The sequence below is a fragment of the Anthonomus grandis genome, chromosome 8, assembly GCF_022605725.1.
Source record: "Anthonomus grandis grandis chromosome 8, icAntGran1.3, whole genome shotgun sequence".
Taxonomy (NCBI): Eukaryota; Metazoa; Arthropoda; class Insecta; order Coleoptera; family Curculionidae; genus Anthonomus; species Anthonomus grandis.
Window position 1 is genome coordinate 3,987,580 of NC_065553.1, and position 18,648 is coordinate 4,006,227.

Here is an 18,648-nt window from a genome sequence, read left to right on the forward strand (position 1 = left end):
ACTGGTAAAGATTTCTTATGTCGGTGGAATCAACAATGCGATCGAGCGGCGTTGCGATGTTGTTACCTTTTTCTCTGATATAGGGACGTTATCTACATTCATTTAACTTTGAATGTTGACTTCTTTATAGAGTATCTTATCGTATTTTATGAAAAAAAAATGCTTCATATTCTATTAAAGAGAAATAGTATTGTTTTGCGCCTGTCAAAATAAGTGACAACATTTTTATGATATATGAATTTTGATGATACATAAGCATCTGACATCATTGCATCAGAGATGTTGTAAATAAACAAACTGCTCATAGTTCCACGGCAATGCTAATTCTAGCTTTTCAATGTTCTAAGGTTCTTCCCACTCCTCTACGTCCTTCCACTTTGCCCATCATGATCAGTGGTATGATTCTGTATCTCTTTCATCTGTTGTCAAAATATATGAGAATTTCCTGCACTTAACTGTATTTAGTAGCATACATGTTGCGTCATCCTAGTATCATTTCGTTGATCTGCATAGCTGTCCAAAGTATTCTTGATGAGTTACTTATTATATTGGGTATTACGTTCACTTATAGCAAAAATCAATTTAGAAATTTTTATCTCACAGGCTCAACAATTGAAAAGAAGAAGAAAATAGACTTATTTACGTATTTAAAAGAAATATGAACTTTAATCTGTAACGATACCGTTCGATATACTTAATTTAATTTAAGTTCAATATAAGTTTTAAATACAATAATTTACTTGAGGTATAATAGATTTTTTATATACCTAGGAGCAGAGGTTCAATCTATTAATCTCTGAGCTCGTTTCTTCTTTTCAATATCCTACCTAACTTTGTTATGAATATTACAATTAAAAAACGATAAAAAACAACAAGAAGACCTACTTTTTTTTTATTTATTTTTTTTTTTTAAATACCTAATTTGAACAAAAAAACCAGTGTCAAAATTATTTTTTTTTAAGTAAACTGTCACCATCGCCGTTTTTGTAGAAAAAACTCTCACAAAAGCCATTTAGAAAGTTCAAACAGGAATTTGCTCGAGGAAATTCACAGTTAAACAAGCATGTCACACTACATGACCCAAAAACCGGTCATTTTAAGTAAGCATAAAATAAACGTTATTGCACATGGGCGACCATTAAGCCCTATTGGATCGATTAGCCCTGATGTACCAAGATGTGTTAAGAGTAATCCAGACAAAGAAAACCATGGGCGCTCTTTACCATCTTTGCGATCTGCATCCACAATATCGACAGCAGATTATCAAAGAACTGCACAAGACAATTTGTTATCTATTAGTAATAATTTGAGGAGTGTGCTGCAAGAGACTTTTTCGGGCATAGATAAAATTTGCCAAAAAGTCAGATTGTATTTAATAGAAACTAATGCTCTAAGTACTCCTGAAAGTCAGCACTTTTTCTCAGTAACGAAAAGTCGCATTGAAAGCAAACTGAGTGTATGTGAAGAAGAAAATGAAGTATTGGACCCTAAAAATCCCAGTCTTAGTGAGTCTGATCCAATAATTACTGTTGCTGAAATAATAGAAGAAAATGTTGTAGAAAAACCCGACATCGAAATGAAAGAAGTTAAAACTGAAGAGGAACCTATAAAGAAACCTAAAAGGAGCAATAGCTTGACACCCTTTTTTACCATCCTGAATCCTACAACGCTCTCGGCCGAATCGGTTGGTGTCAAATCGATGTCGTCCAAACTGATGCTTTCACGCAAATGAACCGCTGAAAATTTTAAACATACAATGAAGGAAGTCGAAAAATTGACCAACTACGAAAACTATTAAGGTTCAAATTAGGTATTTAAAAAAAAAAAAATAAAAATAAAAAAAATAAAAAGTAGGTCTTCTTGTTGTTTTTTATCGTTTTTTAATTGTAATATTCATAACAAAGTTAGGTAGGATATTGAAAAGAAGAAACGAGCTCAGAGATTAATAGATTGAACCTCAGCTCCTAGGTATATAAAAAATCTATTATACCTCAAGTAAATTCGTGTATTTAAAACTTATATTGAACTTAAATTAAATTAAGTATATCGAACGGTATCGTTACAGATTTAAGTTCATATTTCTTTTAAATACGTGAATAAGTCTATTTTCTTTTTCTTTTCAATTGTTGAGCCTGTGAGATAAAAATTTCTAAATTGATTTTTGCTATAAGTGACGTAATACCTAATATAATAAGTAACTCATTATGAATTCGTCACAACAATACAGATTTTACTCAGAGTATTCTTATCATTCGCCGGTGTAACGACATTTCGAACGTCCCTAACCGATTATGTAATCGGTAAATCGATATTGAAGAGGTTTTATTTGTCCAGATTTTTGCCCCACACAGCAAAACTGCCCATATATAGAATTTTACCATTTCTGTCGTAATTTTAGGTTCCGATTTTCATTGCAAAATAGTGGTTTAATTTTTTGGGATGTTGATCGGACTGTCTCTGTTCTACACTGATTTATCTATCTGGATTCTGTGATATAACATTCAAGGTACTTAAACTGGATTACTCTGTCTATATTGTTCGCCTCAACCTATAGTGCAGCATCAGGACGTGGTAGTCTATATTTATATATTCTTTATTGATTTGTACTCTCGTTCCCTGGTCTTCAATAGCCCGTTCAAAGATTTTGTCTGAATATATGTTAAAAAGTAGTGGTGACAGTATGAAGCCCTCTTTGACGCCGTAGAATTAGTCTTTCTTTTGTACGTTTTTCGTTTAGTCGTATTGCTACTTTCTGTTTTTAGTATAAATATTTCGATAATTTTCCTGTTCTCGACCTTGATGTTCTTTAAGATGTCTTAATGCTTTCTATATTGTACTTTTTGAAGGCCTTCTTGCAATCAACGAAACAGACAAACAAAAGATTAGACGTCATTACAGAAGACACACCAGGATGACCCAAATACACAGACCAGTAATGTTTTACTTGTGATAACTGAATTACCGACATATATAAACTCATGCCAATAAACTGCTCCATCTCATTTTGTGAAGTACTTGCCCGGCTATTGACTCTTCTGGGAGCAATAGAAATTTGTTTCTGCAGTTATTTCTGCTATCAAATCTTTTGTAAATAAAAAGTGAAAAAACTCACTTGGCGTTCCCAAATCAATCATTTCTCGAATCATGTTCTTATTTCCAAAAAACTTTATGTCATCTTGTTATAAGTTTTTCTGCCAACTCCGCCAAAGTTATGTCATTAAGATCGTCTGAATCTAAATCTACCTCGGGTATAGTGTCTTCATCAGATATCTCTTCATGTTCACTTTCTTAGTAAAATTTGAGTATACATTGTCTCATATATGACTCAAACAATTTTTTTAAATAAACTTGCAGGAATACTGTAAAACGGAAGTAAAAACTTATCTGTAATTGCAAAAACAACCACTAGCCAACAGATACCTATTTTCTTGATCAGCAAAACTGATATTTTACCATAAAAATTAACCAATGAAAATATACAAACTGAAAAAATGCTAAAACTCAACACGTATACTGCTTAAAGCGCCGCCACTTTTCTGGCGATTTTAATAAAATCACTTCCAATACGTTGATTACTCGGTCCCAGATATGGTACAGCATTCAGTTGTGGATGCATTGATTTTGTCGTATCGTATCGTAGTCTACACGCTAACAACCGTACATTAGCATCGCATAGAGGCTGACGATAAACTAAAGCAATATACCTGCCTATGCCGATGGCGTCGAAAGATAAATCATTTTATTGTTCCATAACATTTACATAGTTTATAATATTTACATACATAAAATGCTGGAACTAAAGGCTTTTTATTCAGCATCCCTCCCAAGGAAGGTGCTGTTAAAGCCCATGCATTGCTATACACTTTTCATTATAGCACTCAAATAACCTTCACAATAATTCCTCAATTTTTACCAGTAACCCAATTATATATAAAGTAGGCAAAAAGACCTACATTAAACCAAACTAACAATGTGGACGAATAATAATATTATTATCTACATCTACCCTAGATCTGCTAAACTCAATGATAAAAATCTAAATTTGCTAAAGGAGTTGCTGCCTGATTTTATTTTTTAAATACACAACAGAAAAATTAAATGTATTAATTTTGAATTTATTAAGGGTGGAGGCTATGTTATATGAAAATCCCTTTTTGAAAGACTCTTTATTGTGTCTTGGGATTGTAAAAATATGTTTTCTTCGTATACTACGGTATACTACTTTCTTATTAAGATAAATAGGACATTTATATTTAACAATTTTATAAAAAAAGCAAGCCGAGTGCAATATTCTTCTATTGTACATAGAAAGCCAATTAAGTTCCCTGAGCTTATGTGATACACGCTGCCTTCGTCTAATGCCGCATATAAATCGTATACAAGAGTTTTGTACTTTCTGCACTCTTTTAGCCTGAGTTGTGTCCAAATAGGGCCCATAAACGCTATCAGCAAAATTAAAATGTGACAACACAAGTGCTTCACACAATTCTATTTTTGTTTTCCTTTCTAAAGAATGTCGGTGGGGAAAAAGGGATTTCAGGGCTGAGTAAGATTTTTTAATACATGAAGTTATATGTTCATCAAATTTAAGTTTATTATCAATTATTAAACCTAGGTTCCTTGAAGAATTTCTAAAAGAGATATTACACTGCCCAATAGTGAGTCTTAATTTATTATAAATTATTTCTCGAAGTCTTTCACTGCAGAAAAGTAAAGCCACTGACTTTTGTGGATTTAATTTTAATAAATGATCTTCCGATAGTGCGTTAAGAGTTTTAAGATCTATGTTTTAGTCTAAAATTTGCCTATCTACAGCATCCTCCGGCTTAAACGAGTATATTAATTGTGTGTCATCGGCGTAAAGATGTCATGCGCTTCTGACCTAAGAAGGAATGACGTCTTTACACGTCATTTGCACTTACCTTTGATGATTGTAGAAAAATTGAAAATATCATATAACATACTAAAACACTTTATTATAAATAACAAATAAATTAGGACAATAATATAAAAAGTATGAAAATGTCAAATTTGCTCTTAATATAAATTGAATTTCTTGCTAAGCACTCAATGCTATGTAATGACTTATTAACGAATTATTGTTTTAATGGAATCGCTTATAATACTTTTAATAGAAGCATTTAAGTGAATAAAATTTAAAAAGTGTCAGGAACAATAATTGATATTTATTATCTACAATTAAACGTTAGCCAAATATTGGCCGCTTTTATACTGCTTTGCTATAAACTTTGTTCTTAACAAACGTAAAAATCTATCACAGCCGTCCTCAAAGTCTCCCATTGACATCGGGTGCTTTTTACTAAACAGATTTAGGTAAATTCCCCCTATGACTATAAAGCCTGACCATAAATACCTGAAAAAAGTTGTTGCAAAATTTAGTTGTAATGATGCGAATCGAATCAACTTACTGTATTGTAAACGGTTTACTGAAAAATATAAATGATATAACGATTGTCACAGCCTTTCTCATTGTCGTTACTGTTACGGCAGCGAAGGCCCCAGTTGTCCTTACTAGTGTTAGTACCACTTGGATACCCAAATAGCCAGTCACAGAAAATATAAATGCATATCCATAAGTGATATATGGTTTCTGCAAAGACAATTAGTTTAAACCTTAATATTCTTGACGTTTCGGCTTATATTCTGCTATCCTCAGAGCGGTACAATGATTCAAATTATAATAAGTTTTCTAAATGGGTTAAATATTAACAGGTTAACTGCCATGAGCATCATAACGCGATTCTCAGAAAATGGATTGTTATAGCCGCGTGAAGTACCCTATGATTCTCAAGCATGGAAGAATTATAGACGCCGCGAGAAGTGACATGTGATTCCCATTGCCATTTAAACCTTATTGGCGCTGATACGAACGGCTGGCCTAATTATGGCTATAATTGGCCTGTAGATGTGAGACTCACAAGTCGCTTCACGATGATTTATTTCCTTTTTTTATATTACGTAAAAAGGACCATATTTTTTTGCAGTGTTTTTATTTAAGAATATCACAAAACTACAAAAAAATAAAACTATAATAAAGTATGGTTCTGTTTACTTAAAATAAAAAAAAAAATCTGTGATAATAAAATCATCACAAAAATGTTTATAATACACACAAGCTATTTAGAACACTTATGTACCTGAAAGAAACAGGTCAAGCAATAATACTTCTCACACTCTGTGCATTTATATCTGGTTTGCGGGGTCTTTTTTTGGGCATAAGCTCGATCATATTTTTGCTGCAATTGCTCATAACATAAAACACATCTTCTTCGTTTACTAGTTCCTTCATCGATCAAGATTATCTTGCAGAATTTCAAAATTTGGTTGAATTTCTGTAATATTTAAGAGGTCCATACAAATTTCCTCTTTAAATCTAGTTATTGAAATTTTTTCATTCGCTACTTCCTGGTGTAAGATAAAGGCGTTTACGGTAGCTGCACCAATAAGGAGTTCGATGGCTAGCTTTATGCAATTATGATAGCTTTATGCAGATATGCTACGCAATTATGATGCATATGCCTTCATTTGGTCAGAAATATCAATGAATGACTTGCTTTTGTTGTAATCAAGAATCACTATAGGCTTTGCCACCTCTCTTCTTTTATAGGTCACTGTTTTCCTTTCATCTTTGTGTTTTGTGCTTAAAGTCAAAACGTCTCGTTTGTCTCTCCACTTTTGCACAATAACACCTGTGTTGCTTTCAGATGCTATTGTTTCCCCCACTATTAATTTCTTTTCTATCACATGCCTTGTATTTAGCTTTCGATTAGGTCGGAGCGTGCCAACCAAGTGAGTTTTTTTGTTGAGTAAATTGTGTGCTAATGACATGCTTGTGTAAAAGTTGTCTGTGTAAATGATGCCTCCTTTCTCTAATAATGCATCTGCTAATGACAACACAACTTTTTCTGAACCAGGTAGCTCATCAACTTTATCTTTGCCGCAGTAAACTTGAACATTGTAAGTGTAACCCTAGTCTAAACATAATTTGTATAGCTTGTTTCCAAACTTGTGGCGTTTGTTTTTGATAAACTGCTTAAATCCTAAGCGCCCTTGAAATGGAACCAGGGTCTCATCTATACAAATGTGCTCGGCTGGAATAATTGGATCTTGAAAATTTTTAAAAAGTTTCGTTACTAGAGAATTTACCTTTTGCAATCGGTCTTCTGATACTTCTTCATTATTGCTGAAATGCCAAGTTTTTAAAAGAATCTGAAAACGATTTCTTGAGATTAATTTCTTTACTCTATTATAGTAAATACTCTTTTTAGACCAGTAAGATTCGATAGATGGAAACCTTACCAGACCCATCCAAAATAGTATTCCTATGAATATTTGCATTTCTTCAATATTTGTCTCCTGCCAGTCATTCATTCTAGCTTTCCGGCTTGTCTCTTTACTTTTTATCTGTGTCGCATATCTGTTGGTTTCTTCTACCATCATCATCAAAATATCTTGAGTTAAAAACATCTTGTAAAATTCAAATGGTTTCTTGTCAAAATATTTTTCATATATCTCTGGCTTTATGCCTGAATGTTCTTCCGAAAATGTAAAAGTCTTAAGATGAATTCCAGACACATCATTCCAAGTAAGATCATTTGTAGCAGCTTGGTTACTTTTAGCTTGCCCCATATCAGAAGGCATCTGATAAGCACAAACAACTTGCTCTATAGTCTCTTGTACTAAATCGCACTCCTGGGACGCTTGTTGAGACATACTTGGTCTTGGATCATCCATCGACGTTCTGACAGAGAAATTCTGCTTTTTCGGTTGCGGGCTTTCATATTCCTCACTGGAACTTTCGGATGAAATTGACGGTAAATATTCGTCAGATGATTCCTCAAATGGATCATTCCGAAGGTCGCTGTCACTTTCATCGGATAATGCACTCTAAAAATACAACAAACATTCAAAAGTTACTCACTATAAAAAAAACTTATTCACACATCTTACCTGCCATAATGATGCGAGATTTTTTTGCTCCTGCTCATACGATCCGCGGTTCATTTCGAAACACGTGTGTGAAAAAACAACACTATGCACACGCAATAACAAACGAATTGGTACTGATTTAGGTTGAGATTGCTGAGAGACAAGCTCATAAATGCATTACAAATAGTCCCCTCCAGCAAGCAGCGAGCCGAGATGCCCCGCACGATGCGCGATTTAAAGTCTTTCAGTGAGAAGCACCTTGCGATTCTTGCGGCTATATTGACAAATTGATAAGATCCAGCCACGTGAGACAGATGGTGATCCTCAATCAAAAATTTAAAAAATCTAGCAGTTTTGTGAAAATATTTATGAAAATGCTGTTAAATGCACTGCTGTAAGTCTTTTAAGCAAAAAAAATTTTTTCGGCTAGAGCAAAGGATTTTATCCATAACATGGTGGCAGCCAACCTGTTAAAGAACTCCTGATTTAAACATGAAGAATAGTCATTATCCCTCTTTGACATTTAATGTTTTTCTTCCCAGTTTTAAGAAATTGAAATGTAAAAACAATGTTGGTATAAGTATTATAAGTATTTTATTTATAATTATGCTCTGTGACTTTTTACTTCTTCACGAGGTAATAGGTTTCAAAAACTGGTTAGACGTTGTTAGTAATTCTGATCCAAACTTGGCTATTAATGTATTTTATAGAAAATTATATGAATATATTATAAATAAAAATAAAAATATTTATTGCAAACAAGTTTACAATAAATTCATAAAATGTGTGTGTGCACATTCATTAATTTTTAGTCACAAGGAATTAACTAAAGTTAGGCAGTAACAAAATTAATAAAAATATAAATGCTAAGCCTAGTATTATCTAACAAGCTGTCACAAATAGAAAATATGATATTAATCGTCAAGGCATAAGTTGGTTAAAAACTCACGAAATTCTTTAAAAAAAAAAGAGAAGCCGTTAATTTTATTTATGAAAAATAACATTCTAGATGAATCTTATTCTGAAGTAAACATTGAGAAAAAACGAAAGGTCGCAAACCTACTCTAAAGGAAGTTAGGCTGCCTCTGTTATGGCCCAATGGTAAAACTTTATCTACAGAAAAAGTTAAAGATTTAAAAGAAATATTAAAGCTAGTTCCCCAGGATGCTAAAGTGTTTTATAATTTTTTAAAGTGAAATTTAGGGCAAGATTTTAACGAGGACCTTGAAGGTCTTGGGGAAAATTTAGACTTTGAAATAGATGACAGTTTTCTTGAAGATTAATGTTTTTTAGATTTTTTTTTTTAGTATCTTAAGTTCATTTTTGCTTATTTCACTTATATACGAATGTTGAATATTCAAAAATGACCTAAGCCACATCTGATGACCTTTTCTGTCATATGTGACAGTTGAATCCGTATTTTGTACTACTCATTATATTTTTGATAGCCAATGTTATGTTTAGAAAATAAAATAAATCGTTTTCTAAAACCTGTTGATTTATTATTTAAATTTAAACTCAATTATCTAAAAACTATGTTCTTGTGGGTTAGTCGATTTTTGCATAACACCGTCCAACTAAACTCTGGCATTCTTTCTTCTGTATCTTGCTTGGTCCACTTTCTATTTATATTTCTTGCTTGATCTTCTGGATTTCTGCGGCATTGTTTTTCTGACGTAACTTTTTTTTTATTATTCCCTACATTGCTGTACGCCTTTTCATTTTTTATTCTATTTTTGTATGTGATGACTCTACCTGAGCCAAATCTAAAGTTTTCTGAGAAGAGTGAAAAGCTTGTGAAGAGTTGTACGAGCACGACAATTATGGCTCTGTAGTGCTTAGTGCACTACAGAGCTTCCGACAGTAACATGTATAAAATCCATGAAATTATTTTCTGAATTAAATTCCACATCTTCAGAATCGCTTTCTTCTTTATCCGTTAAAATATCATTATCCAAGGGTAAATCTTCGGATAAAATTTGATTGGCAATATCTTCTAATTCATTTTGCCTTAGAGGTTTCTTATAAAATCATTTTATTTTATTTGGGTCGGTCATAATTCTTGACGGTACTTTTAAAAAAATGTTCAGATTTACTGTCGTCATGAATAAACTTACTCGATAATCATTAAACCACCCTCAAAATACAAAAAAAGGGCAATAAAATCATATAAAACAGCAACTACTGCTTACATGGAACGTCGACAGTCAACTAGTTATTCGCACTATGAACACATTTGAGTTTTTGATGCATTTGATTGGTCCACTAGGGGGACTCTCACGTACCGTTGGGCATAAAATGTATCATTCGCATTGTGTGTATTTTTATAAGGTTCCGAAATACGTGGTACTCCTAAGTACCGTCGGGCACTAAAGGGTTAACATATTTAAGCCCCATTCCAAATTTCTGTGCAAAAATTAAAACATAAACTTGATTTGTAGCCTTAAAAAATCTATATACCTAAAATAATGATTCTATATGCTTTTCTTATGTTAAATTCCCATATTCCTCAATTATCGTTCTATAATAATTAATAATTTTAAGGCTTATTTATTACTCTATTTAAAGTAACTCAAGGTAAAAATCTTACCTCTCCAAAAAATTTAACTCCAGCAACAAGATCCCCAGTAAGCAACATCACTGCAAAAATATAAACAAATCCTAAAGCATAAGAATACAACACCACTTCAGCATTGGGTGCCCCATAAGCCTTCATGTTTTTCTCCTGAACATTCCCTATAATAGCATCACACAGTAATGCTAAAGAGATCATTGTTATTCCTGTTGTATTGAAGTTTGGTTGCACCTTCGAGTCAGCTAAAAAAATTATTACGTCAATAACCAAGAAAATTAGTGCTTATTTTTTTAAAGGGTTATCAACTGAGATTAGTAAATATTATGTACAAACCCAAGGTGAACAATGTTAGTCCAACGCACATAAGAAGAGCAGCAAGAAAGTCTAGGGGACCATACCGTTTTCCTTGGATTAAAATCCCTCCAGCTAGCACTGGAATCAGTTTACAGCATTTGAATATTACTTGGGTGGGGTAATTGAGGTATCCTAGTGAAGCATTTGATAGGCCCATGGTGCCTAGGGTTAGTAGGGCTAATATAAAGTAAGTTCTTAATGGAATCCTAAAAAAAAGTTAAGATTTGTTATAGGATTAGAGATTTTTAAAATTAGTATTATTAGAATAAGCATACTGGAAAATACCGAAAATCGCATTATCATTAACATTATCAAAAGATGGGTCCCGCTAATCAGAGTGATGTACACTTCTGACTAAGAGCGCAATTTGTGGCAACTTTCAGAAACTAGTTTTCGTTAATTTTTGGATACACACGTTTAGCATACAGATAAGTGTCCTTGATAAAAAGTAATGAAATTGGGTATGGTGACTTATCTTACTCGCACCTTTAAAAAAGTCTAATACAGTTTTTCTGTAAAATATACAGGTAGCCAATATTTGAAACTATCATAATTTATATGGGATTTTATATGGCCAGCTTGGTGATAATAAGGTTGAATATTTATGTATTAAATCTCTTTTAAAATTTTAACATGCTATATTTTAACCACCATACTAAGTAAATTGATTAAGGTGAGAAAATTAAATTTAATGTCTGGCATTATTAAAAGCAAAAAGTGTCAAGGTTACATATTTCTACTAAATTATATTGTTTTACACCAATATTTCTCTAAATGGGAAGGAGTCCTTTATATAAATGTTTAACACCTTTTTGTACATAAGTTGATTTTTAAAACCAACAATGAAATTTATACAATGCAGACCCTAATACATATTTTAACTTATTTACAAGAAAGTACACTTTTTAATTACATTCTCATTTACAAAGGTGTAATATTTTATTTCCCATGAGTGTAATGTTTATTAAGATTTAAAATATATCTTATGGGAGAATTAATGTGTAACATAAGAAAAATATAAACGCAATTAATAAACATTAAAAGATAGAACCCAGCAAAGCATTTTCTTTAAAAATTATTCAATTTCCAGTTGTCTCTCCAAAAAATTCTTGTAATGTGTAAGGACTCAGAGATGTCGAGGTAAAACTATTAGACTTTCTCCTAGCTTTATAGGAACGTAAATTTTAATGAGTAATTTTAATAAATTTAAAGGTTGTTTTTCGCATATAACAAACATACAAAAATGAAAAGTGCAGGCGCCATTAATATTTGAAGTTTTTTAAAGTGAATTCTACAGGACTCACTGCATGACAGCTTTGCAATTACTCTAATTACCGCTTTTTGTTGATTAAAAACAGTTAAAACATCTGTTTTTCCCCAAAACAAAATCCCATATAGTAATTGGCTCTGAAACATCCCCATGTGCAAAAGCTGTGCTCTTTGAAGTTTTTCTATGGGTTGTTTAAAATTGAAATCCTTATTGAGATACATACCAAGAAATTTAATAGGATTTTGAGAATTGTTATTATCAAATCTTAAGAAGAATGTATATTATACAACTTTGTGACAGATTGGTCAACTTTTGATCTCCAATATCCAATTTCTTTAACATATTAAGCCCTATTTCATCAAAATCTTAAAATACTTTAAAAGATTATGGAAGACATTTCAGAAATATTTCAGTTATGATGATTTTACTTCAATGAAAAAAAAGATGCCAATTGTTCGTCGTTTTAATCTTTTATTTCACCTTAAAAATAGATTAAGAAATCCTACTATAATATAGATGAAAATGTTGCTACTGTTGCAAAGGCTGAGCCGTGGTTTGTGTCAAACAAACTGCTCCTCAATAAACAGAAAACCAAGAAACTGACATTTTTCTTAAGGAATCTTAATGGTGTAACTGTAGGCATCACAAATGTAAAATTCTTGGGTTGGGTTGGGTTGAGAAGCTAGCAAAGAAACTTAGGTCAAACATTTTTCTTCTCAGAAATCTCGAGTGTTCTGTTGGGCTGAGAGTGTTGAGGTCTGCATACTATACCCTTATCCACTCTATTATGTTGGTGTGGGGGAGGGTGTCCTGCGTGGATAAAGCCTTTGGCCTTCAGAGAAGAGCAGTCAGAATAATCTCAGGCATGGTATATAGGAATGACTGGAGATTTCGTTCAGTGTATATACTCTAAGGTTTGGTCTATATAATAAAAAATGAGCAAAAGTATACTATGGTGACATCCTTCACTGTCAGAAGAGGCAGGTCAAAGATATTGTTGCTCCATTTTGCAGATTACTGAATTGCCAGAGTCACCCTGATTATATGAGGATCAAATTTATTAATAAAATGCCAATGAAAATAAGAGAGCTTCCAGTGAATAATTTTAAAAATTGAATTAAAGAAGTTTTATTGAAAAATGTGTTTTATTATGTAGATGAGTTTTTGAATTTTAACTAGTGTTGCTATCCTGTTTTAACCAAGTTTTATGTCCATTTTATGTTCCAGTGCTTTGTTTTTAGTTTAGTTAGGTGTACTTAGGTTAGGTTTTTTTTTCTTTTTAAATGAGAAATTTAGGATAGTATAGTAACAAGAAGCTTTGATTTTTATGTTCGCCCTGAAGAAATCCTCAAATAGGCCAATGTCGGCAATAACAGAAAAAAGTTTTGATTAGCTTCGATTTTAATTGACTCCATAAATCCAATGTCATTGTAATTTTTACCATAATGGCTAATAAATTAAATTTGAATTATTTTAATGACAAAGCTTTTCCTGAGATATATCAGGAATGTTCTAGGACCAATATGATAATCCTTAACATAAGTGCATTTAAATACCTGTAACATAATTACCAGTTTTTCTAAAATTTCTTAGCCTTTTTCCATGATATAATTTTTTTTTGTTATTTTATTATACACCTTGGTCAAATTTGTCTTGAGATTGTTCTTTCTGAAAAGCTGTATGGAGATATCCCCAGCGACAACATTGTTTCCTACCCCAAATGTCTACATTATTACATTTTGATTTAATGATATTGAAATAAATAATTTTCTCTTAGTATATCCATAATTCACTAAACAAAGTGGGATCCTTTGAAGAGCTAATGCTGTATTCACCAACTTCGAAAAAGCTTGAGACAAAATTAAACACACTGTCCTAATTAATGTCCTTCAATGAAATATTGTAGTTCCTGCTTTCATTGTGTTGTTGATGTCTTATTTGTCAGTAAGGCAAAATATTGTGGAGATCAGTGAGCTTAGGTCAAATCCTTATCCTAGTCATTTAGGTGTTCCACAAAAGTAAAATTGGAGACCGATACTTTTGATTGCTAATAAATGCAATACAAGTCATGCAAATATTCTACTGGCCTTTTGTTAGCTGCCTTGAAAGTATTAAAAGTATTATTTGAAATTGATAAAATTGATTATGGTGGCAAGTGTGATCTCTTATAGAATGATCTTAAATAAAGTAGTAAAGTGGTGTGCAGAAAATAATTTTTCCCTCAATACACACACATTAAATGAGTTTGATGACATGAAATAAACATGTTCAGAGATGGGTAAAAGGTTCACCGCTATGTGCTACATCTAGCCAGAAAGACCTCGGTGTAATATATGATGCTGCTTTAATGTTTCTTGATTATATATCTGTACCAAAGTTAAAGAAGTGTATAAGGGCTTGGGGTATGTTATTAGAAGCACTAAGAATTTTAACCAAAGAGTATGTGGTAAGTTTTTGGAATGTCTCATTTTACCAAACTAGAACATGGCACATATTATATGGTCTCCGCCATATGATACTTGGGTTAACTGTATTGAATGTATCCAAAGATAGTTTCTTAAATATTTATATTTTAAAAATTTTGGTTACTACCCAAAAAGAGGAATTGATCCAAGGGCGTCGCCAGAGAGTCATCCGGCTAATTGAACAGCTCTCAGTTGGCATAGGATATTTTGATGAGGAAACCAGCAACATTGAAGAAGTATTCCTCGGATTTGCTGAGCTTACAGCCTTGGACGCTAAATCGATTGCCACGGCAATAAACGAATTCCTGACGAAAGAGGATCTCGATCCAGATAAATGCGTTGGTTTGGGATTCGATAGTTGTTCTACGATGTCTGGAAAAGAAGGTGGCATTCAGGCTATTTTGCGTAAAAAATACAAGAAAGCACAATTTTTTGATTGCTCATCACATAAACTCAACCTGGTAATCAATGATCTGAATGCTCTGCCGGAGATCCGAAATACAGTTGGGGCCATCAAAGATATAATTACATTTTTTCGTGAATCGGTTCTAAGAAGAAAATTAATACCCAATATTCCCAAGCTGTGCGAAACAAGGTGGAGAGAGAAATACAAGAGCATCAGAGTTTTTAAAGAGAATTTTTGTAGTATAATGGAGGCACTAGAAACCCTGTCTCGAGATGGCAATATTGCGACAAGGAAACATGCATATCAGCTCCATGCTGCAGCTTCCAAAGTTTCATTTATTTTTAGCCTTGGATTGATAGCCAAATATTCCGCTCTTTTAGAACCAACAGTAAACGTGCTCCAATCAGTCTCCTTGGATGCAGTTCAGGCATCACAGCATATTGGTCGTATTTTAAAACTGATCAAAAACCACCGTGAGAATCCCGAAAAAATAACAGAAGAAATTTTCAAAGATGCTTCTGTTATTGCGGAAAAAATTGGATTGGATATGAAATTAATACCGCGTACTGCCGAAAGACAACAACACCGTAGCAACCACCCATCAAAAAGCCCCTCGGAATTTTGGCGCAGATCCATAACAATTCCTTATTTGGACTCAATTATAAATTCCCTAGAAATAAGGTTTTCTGAAGAAAATAGATGATCATTTACTTTGTCAAAACTACATCCTGCGCAAATGAAAAACATTTGGAAGAACTTGAAGAGGCTTGCGAGGAATTTAAAAAATTTTACAGTGTTACAAATATCCAAGATGAGATAGAGCTTTGGAAAAAAATATGGGAGCAAAAACCAGAATTGGTCAAAATGAGTGTTGTGGACATCCTCAAGGAAACTGATGATTTCTTTCCTGAAATTAGGAAGGCTTTACAGATCCTTGTTGCATTACCTTGTACGACTTGTACAGTTGAAAGGTCATTTAGTAGACTTAGGAGAATCAAAACCTAGTTGAGGCTGAAAACTCCATGGATGAAACTCAACTCAATGGCCTCGCTATGATGAGTGTACACAGGCAACACATTTTTAAAAACTTGGATGATTTTGTTAACAAAGTGACTAATGAATTCGCAAAGAACCCTTTGATCATTGAACTTTGCTTCATATGTTTGAGTGTTTATCCATGAAAAACAGAGAGATAAAAACAAGTATCATTTTTCTTTTTTAAATTATTAGAAATGATGTGGATTGTCACAGGATTTTATCTGAAATTAACTTTTCATTTAAGGCTGGAAGTATTAAATCAAGAAACAGTTTACCTGGATTTCCCTTGCATTAATTTTTTTATTTAAAGCTTCACCTATAGACATATAAAATGTGTTCCTTATTTAATAAATATGCCTGTGATATTCATAATATTTATGAATCAATCAAAGTAGTCTTTATCAAGAATACTAGTTTTTTTTTTTTTTTGTAAGTAGAAGTTGTAGTGGCTATAATATATCAGGTTGGGAAGGGTGGAAAGATTGTTTTATGCATTGAAAACAATGATCAAAATATTTTTTTTTTATTTATCCCTCTTTTTAATAATTTGAATCAATGCATTTGTAATCCAAGGCTGGCTTTTATTAAATTGTATGTTTATTTAATTGTTCTAAGGTTATTGAGTGTTGAATTAAACTATTAATGGTGTTATAGAAGATATCAATAGCCTCAGTTTCACTATAGCAGCCCAGAACTGCCCTCCAACTTTGTTCCTTAATTAATTTATGAAACCATAGTTCATTAATAATCTCAATGGTCTTTCTATTTAAAAAATTTTTTGATTTTTTTTTTAAACCAACAGTTTATGCTTAAAATGAATATTGTCACAATTATTACTAAGAAGATGGCTTAGCAACCAGAACATTAACTAGCAAGATTAAAAATAAGTTAACAACAAGAAAAAAAGTGATGATATCTAGTTTGAATCAGTGCTTTAACTGAAACTTTAATATGATTTACTAAAATAATAATAATATAGTGATTTTAACTCGGAAAAGGCATGATAGGCTCAAGGAATGCTTAAGACTGAAAACCTTACCTTCTCTTATGAATACCTCGAATTTTGGTTTCCGTGAGCCCAAATATACTGTAAAAACCAAACTGTACCAAAGTGAGGTACCATCCGTACGGTTTAAAATCCTTAATAGTAAAAATCAGCTCCTGCATGTATCCATAAAGTAAATAAAAGAAAAATACTGCAGCACTGCATAGCACAAACTGGGTGGTTTGACTGAAATGAGTAATGTCGAGGCACAAAATGGTGATTCTGGGTTTCTCCGGTTGAGGGTCGATATCCAGGTATTTTTTAGAAGCCATTTTCCAATTAATTAATGCAGTAATTATCTTATTAAAGGAAAAACCATTGGGGCCATCACCAGTTTGCACACGTTGACATGTTTACATTTAGCGACGTGACGTTTTTGACGTTTGATCGATCAGCTGATTGACAAGTACACGGCACTGCCAACATTTGAAATTTTCGTTAAACTGTTGCTACTTTAGGCCCTTTCGATTCGTCTTTTTACCTTATTTATCGTGTAAAAGTTCAATTTTCTTGCTTATTGGCCCTGGTTTTATTTATGTTATATGTAAAAAATCAATTATTTTGCTAATTAATAATAATTTATGCAATATTTATATTTAAATCAAAATGAAGGTCAAATTATGGGCGTGTTTAGCGCCACCTGGACCGCACAACGTAAACAAAAAACTAGTAATGGCCGTCGCGTAATCGGCAGTGGTCCTTGCGGGATAAATCGCCGAAAAAAAATCACGATAATAATAAAAATTATGGTAATTTTGGTTCGGTGAGAATTACTTATAAAAACAATAGTCGAAAAGTGTCTTAAATTATGTATTGTACGGTAGATAAGAGCCATTGTAGCGCTGCGTCCAGCGCGAATCATAATGCCAAGCCGAAGGATGGTAAGTTTAAAAAAAAAAATTGTTTTCTTTCTTGAGATTAATGCTAAAAACTTTAAACAACAAACTTCGCGTGTAAAGCCGTTTTATGTTAACGTATGCAGGACGTGTTTGCCTACGTCCACCGTTTTCTTTTAATGATGCCAAGTAGCAAACGATGATTTGTTTTCAAAACAAAAAGTTCACAGAATAAAGTTTTGATTTGTGTTTCCTGGGTAGGACCCCGGGTAGGAGCTGTCACACTTTTATGAATAACTCGGCGGTTTTGTTTGCTAAAATCAGCCTCTTTTATGGCTTGTTGTTTAATTTTTGTTTTTTATTTATTAGTTTAGTTCACATGTTGGTAAGCATTTCTTATTAAGGATTTCTACACCTACAGTAACTGTTTCCAGTTGCAGTATTAATAAGTAGGTCAGTAGGTCCTTTGAGACCTTATTTTAACATCAATTCAGTAAAAACTTTTAGGGTTACCTATAATTATATATTTTCATCATCATATTCCTAACTGGCAAACCAGGTGTATTCAAGGTGATTTCCAAGATGAATACTAGCTTATCCATGATTTGTCAGAGAAAAACTCAATGGTCTATTTGACAGTATTTAATATTTTTTGGTATTTTCATTATTTCTCTTTTATTTATTTATTTTTTTCTCTTCCAACGAGCAA

General features: G+C 32.6%; 2 protein-coding genes across 2 annotated transcripts in view; one reads left to right on the plus strand and one right to left on the minus strand.

The window, feature by feature from the left end:
• Positions 1-4,956: 4,956 nt before the first annotated feature.
• Positions 4,957-17,486, minus strand: LOC126739603 (adenosine 3'-phospho 5'-phosphosulfate transporter 2). Its single transcript, XM_050445360.1, has 5 exons — positions 17,098-17,486; positions 10,859-11,085; positions 10,541-10,767; positions 5,430-5,611; positions 4,957-5,374 (listed from the first exon to the last, which is right to left on the minus strand). Exons 1-5 carry the CDS (start codon positions 17,373-17,375, stop codon positions 5,200-5,202), a joined length of 1,089 nt encoding a protein of 362 aa, XP_050301317.1. The 5' UTR covers positions 17,376-17,486; the 3' UTR covers positions 4,957-5,199.
• A 298-nt stretch (positions 17,487-17,784) lies between these two features.
• The window catches only part of LOC126739570 (cyclin-dependent kinase 14), a 275,956-nt gene continuing 275,092 nt past the window's right edge, over positions 17,785-18,648 (plus strand). The window contains exon 1 of the mRNA XM_050445325.1: positions 17,785-17,984. Within this exon, the coding sequence (XP_050301282.1) occupies positions 17,912-17,984 (73 nt within the window). The 5' untranslated portion in view covers positions 17,785-17,911. The remainder of the gene's footprint in view (positions 17,985-18,648) is intronic.

What these genes read in the sequence shown, in the direction of transcription:
- LOC126739603 (XM_050445360.1), bottom strand. Translation starts at nt 17,375, where the DNA reads ATGGCTTCTAAAAAATACCTGGATATCGACCCTCAACCGGAGAAACCC. An exon ending in ACTAACATTGTTCACCTTGG is followed by an intron (nt 10,768 to 10,858) that starts GTTTGTACATAA and finishes TAATTTTTTTAG; the next exon opens with CTGACTCGAAGGTGCAACCA. An exon ending in GAGTTAAATTTTTTGGAGAG is followed by an intron (nt 5,612 to 10,540) that starts GTAAGATTTTTA and finishes TTGTCTTTGCAG; the next exon opens with AAACCATATATCACTTATGG.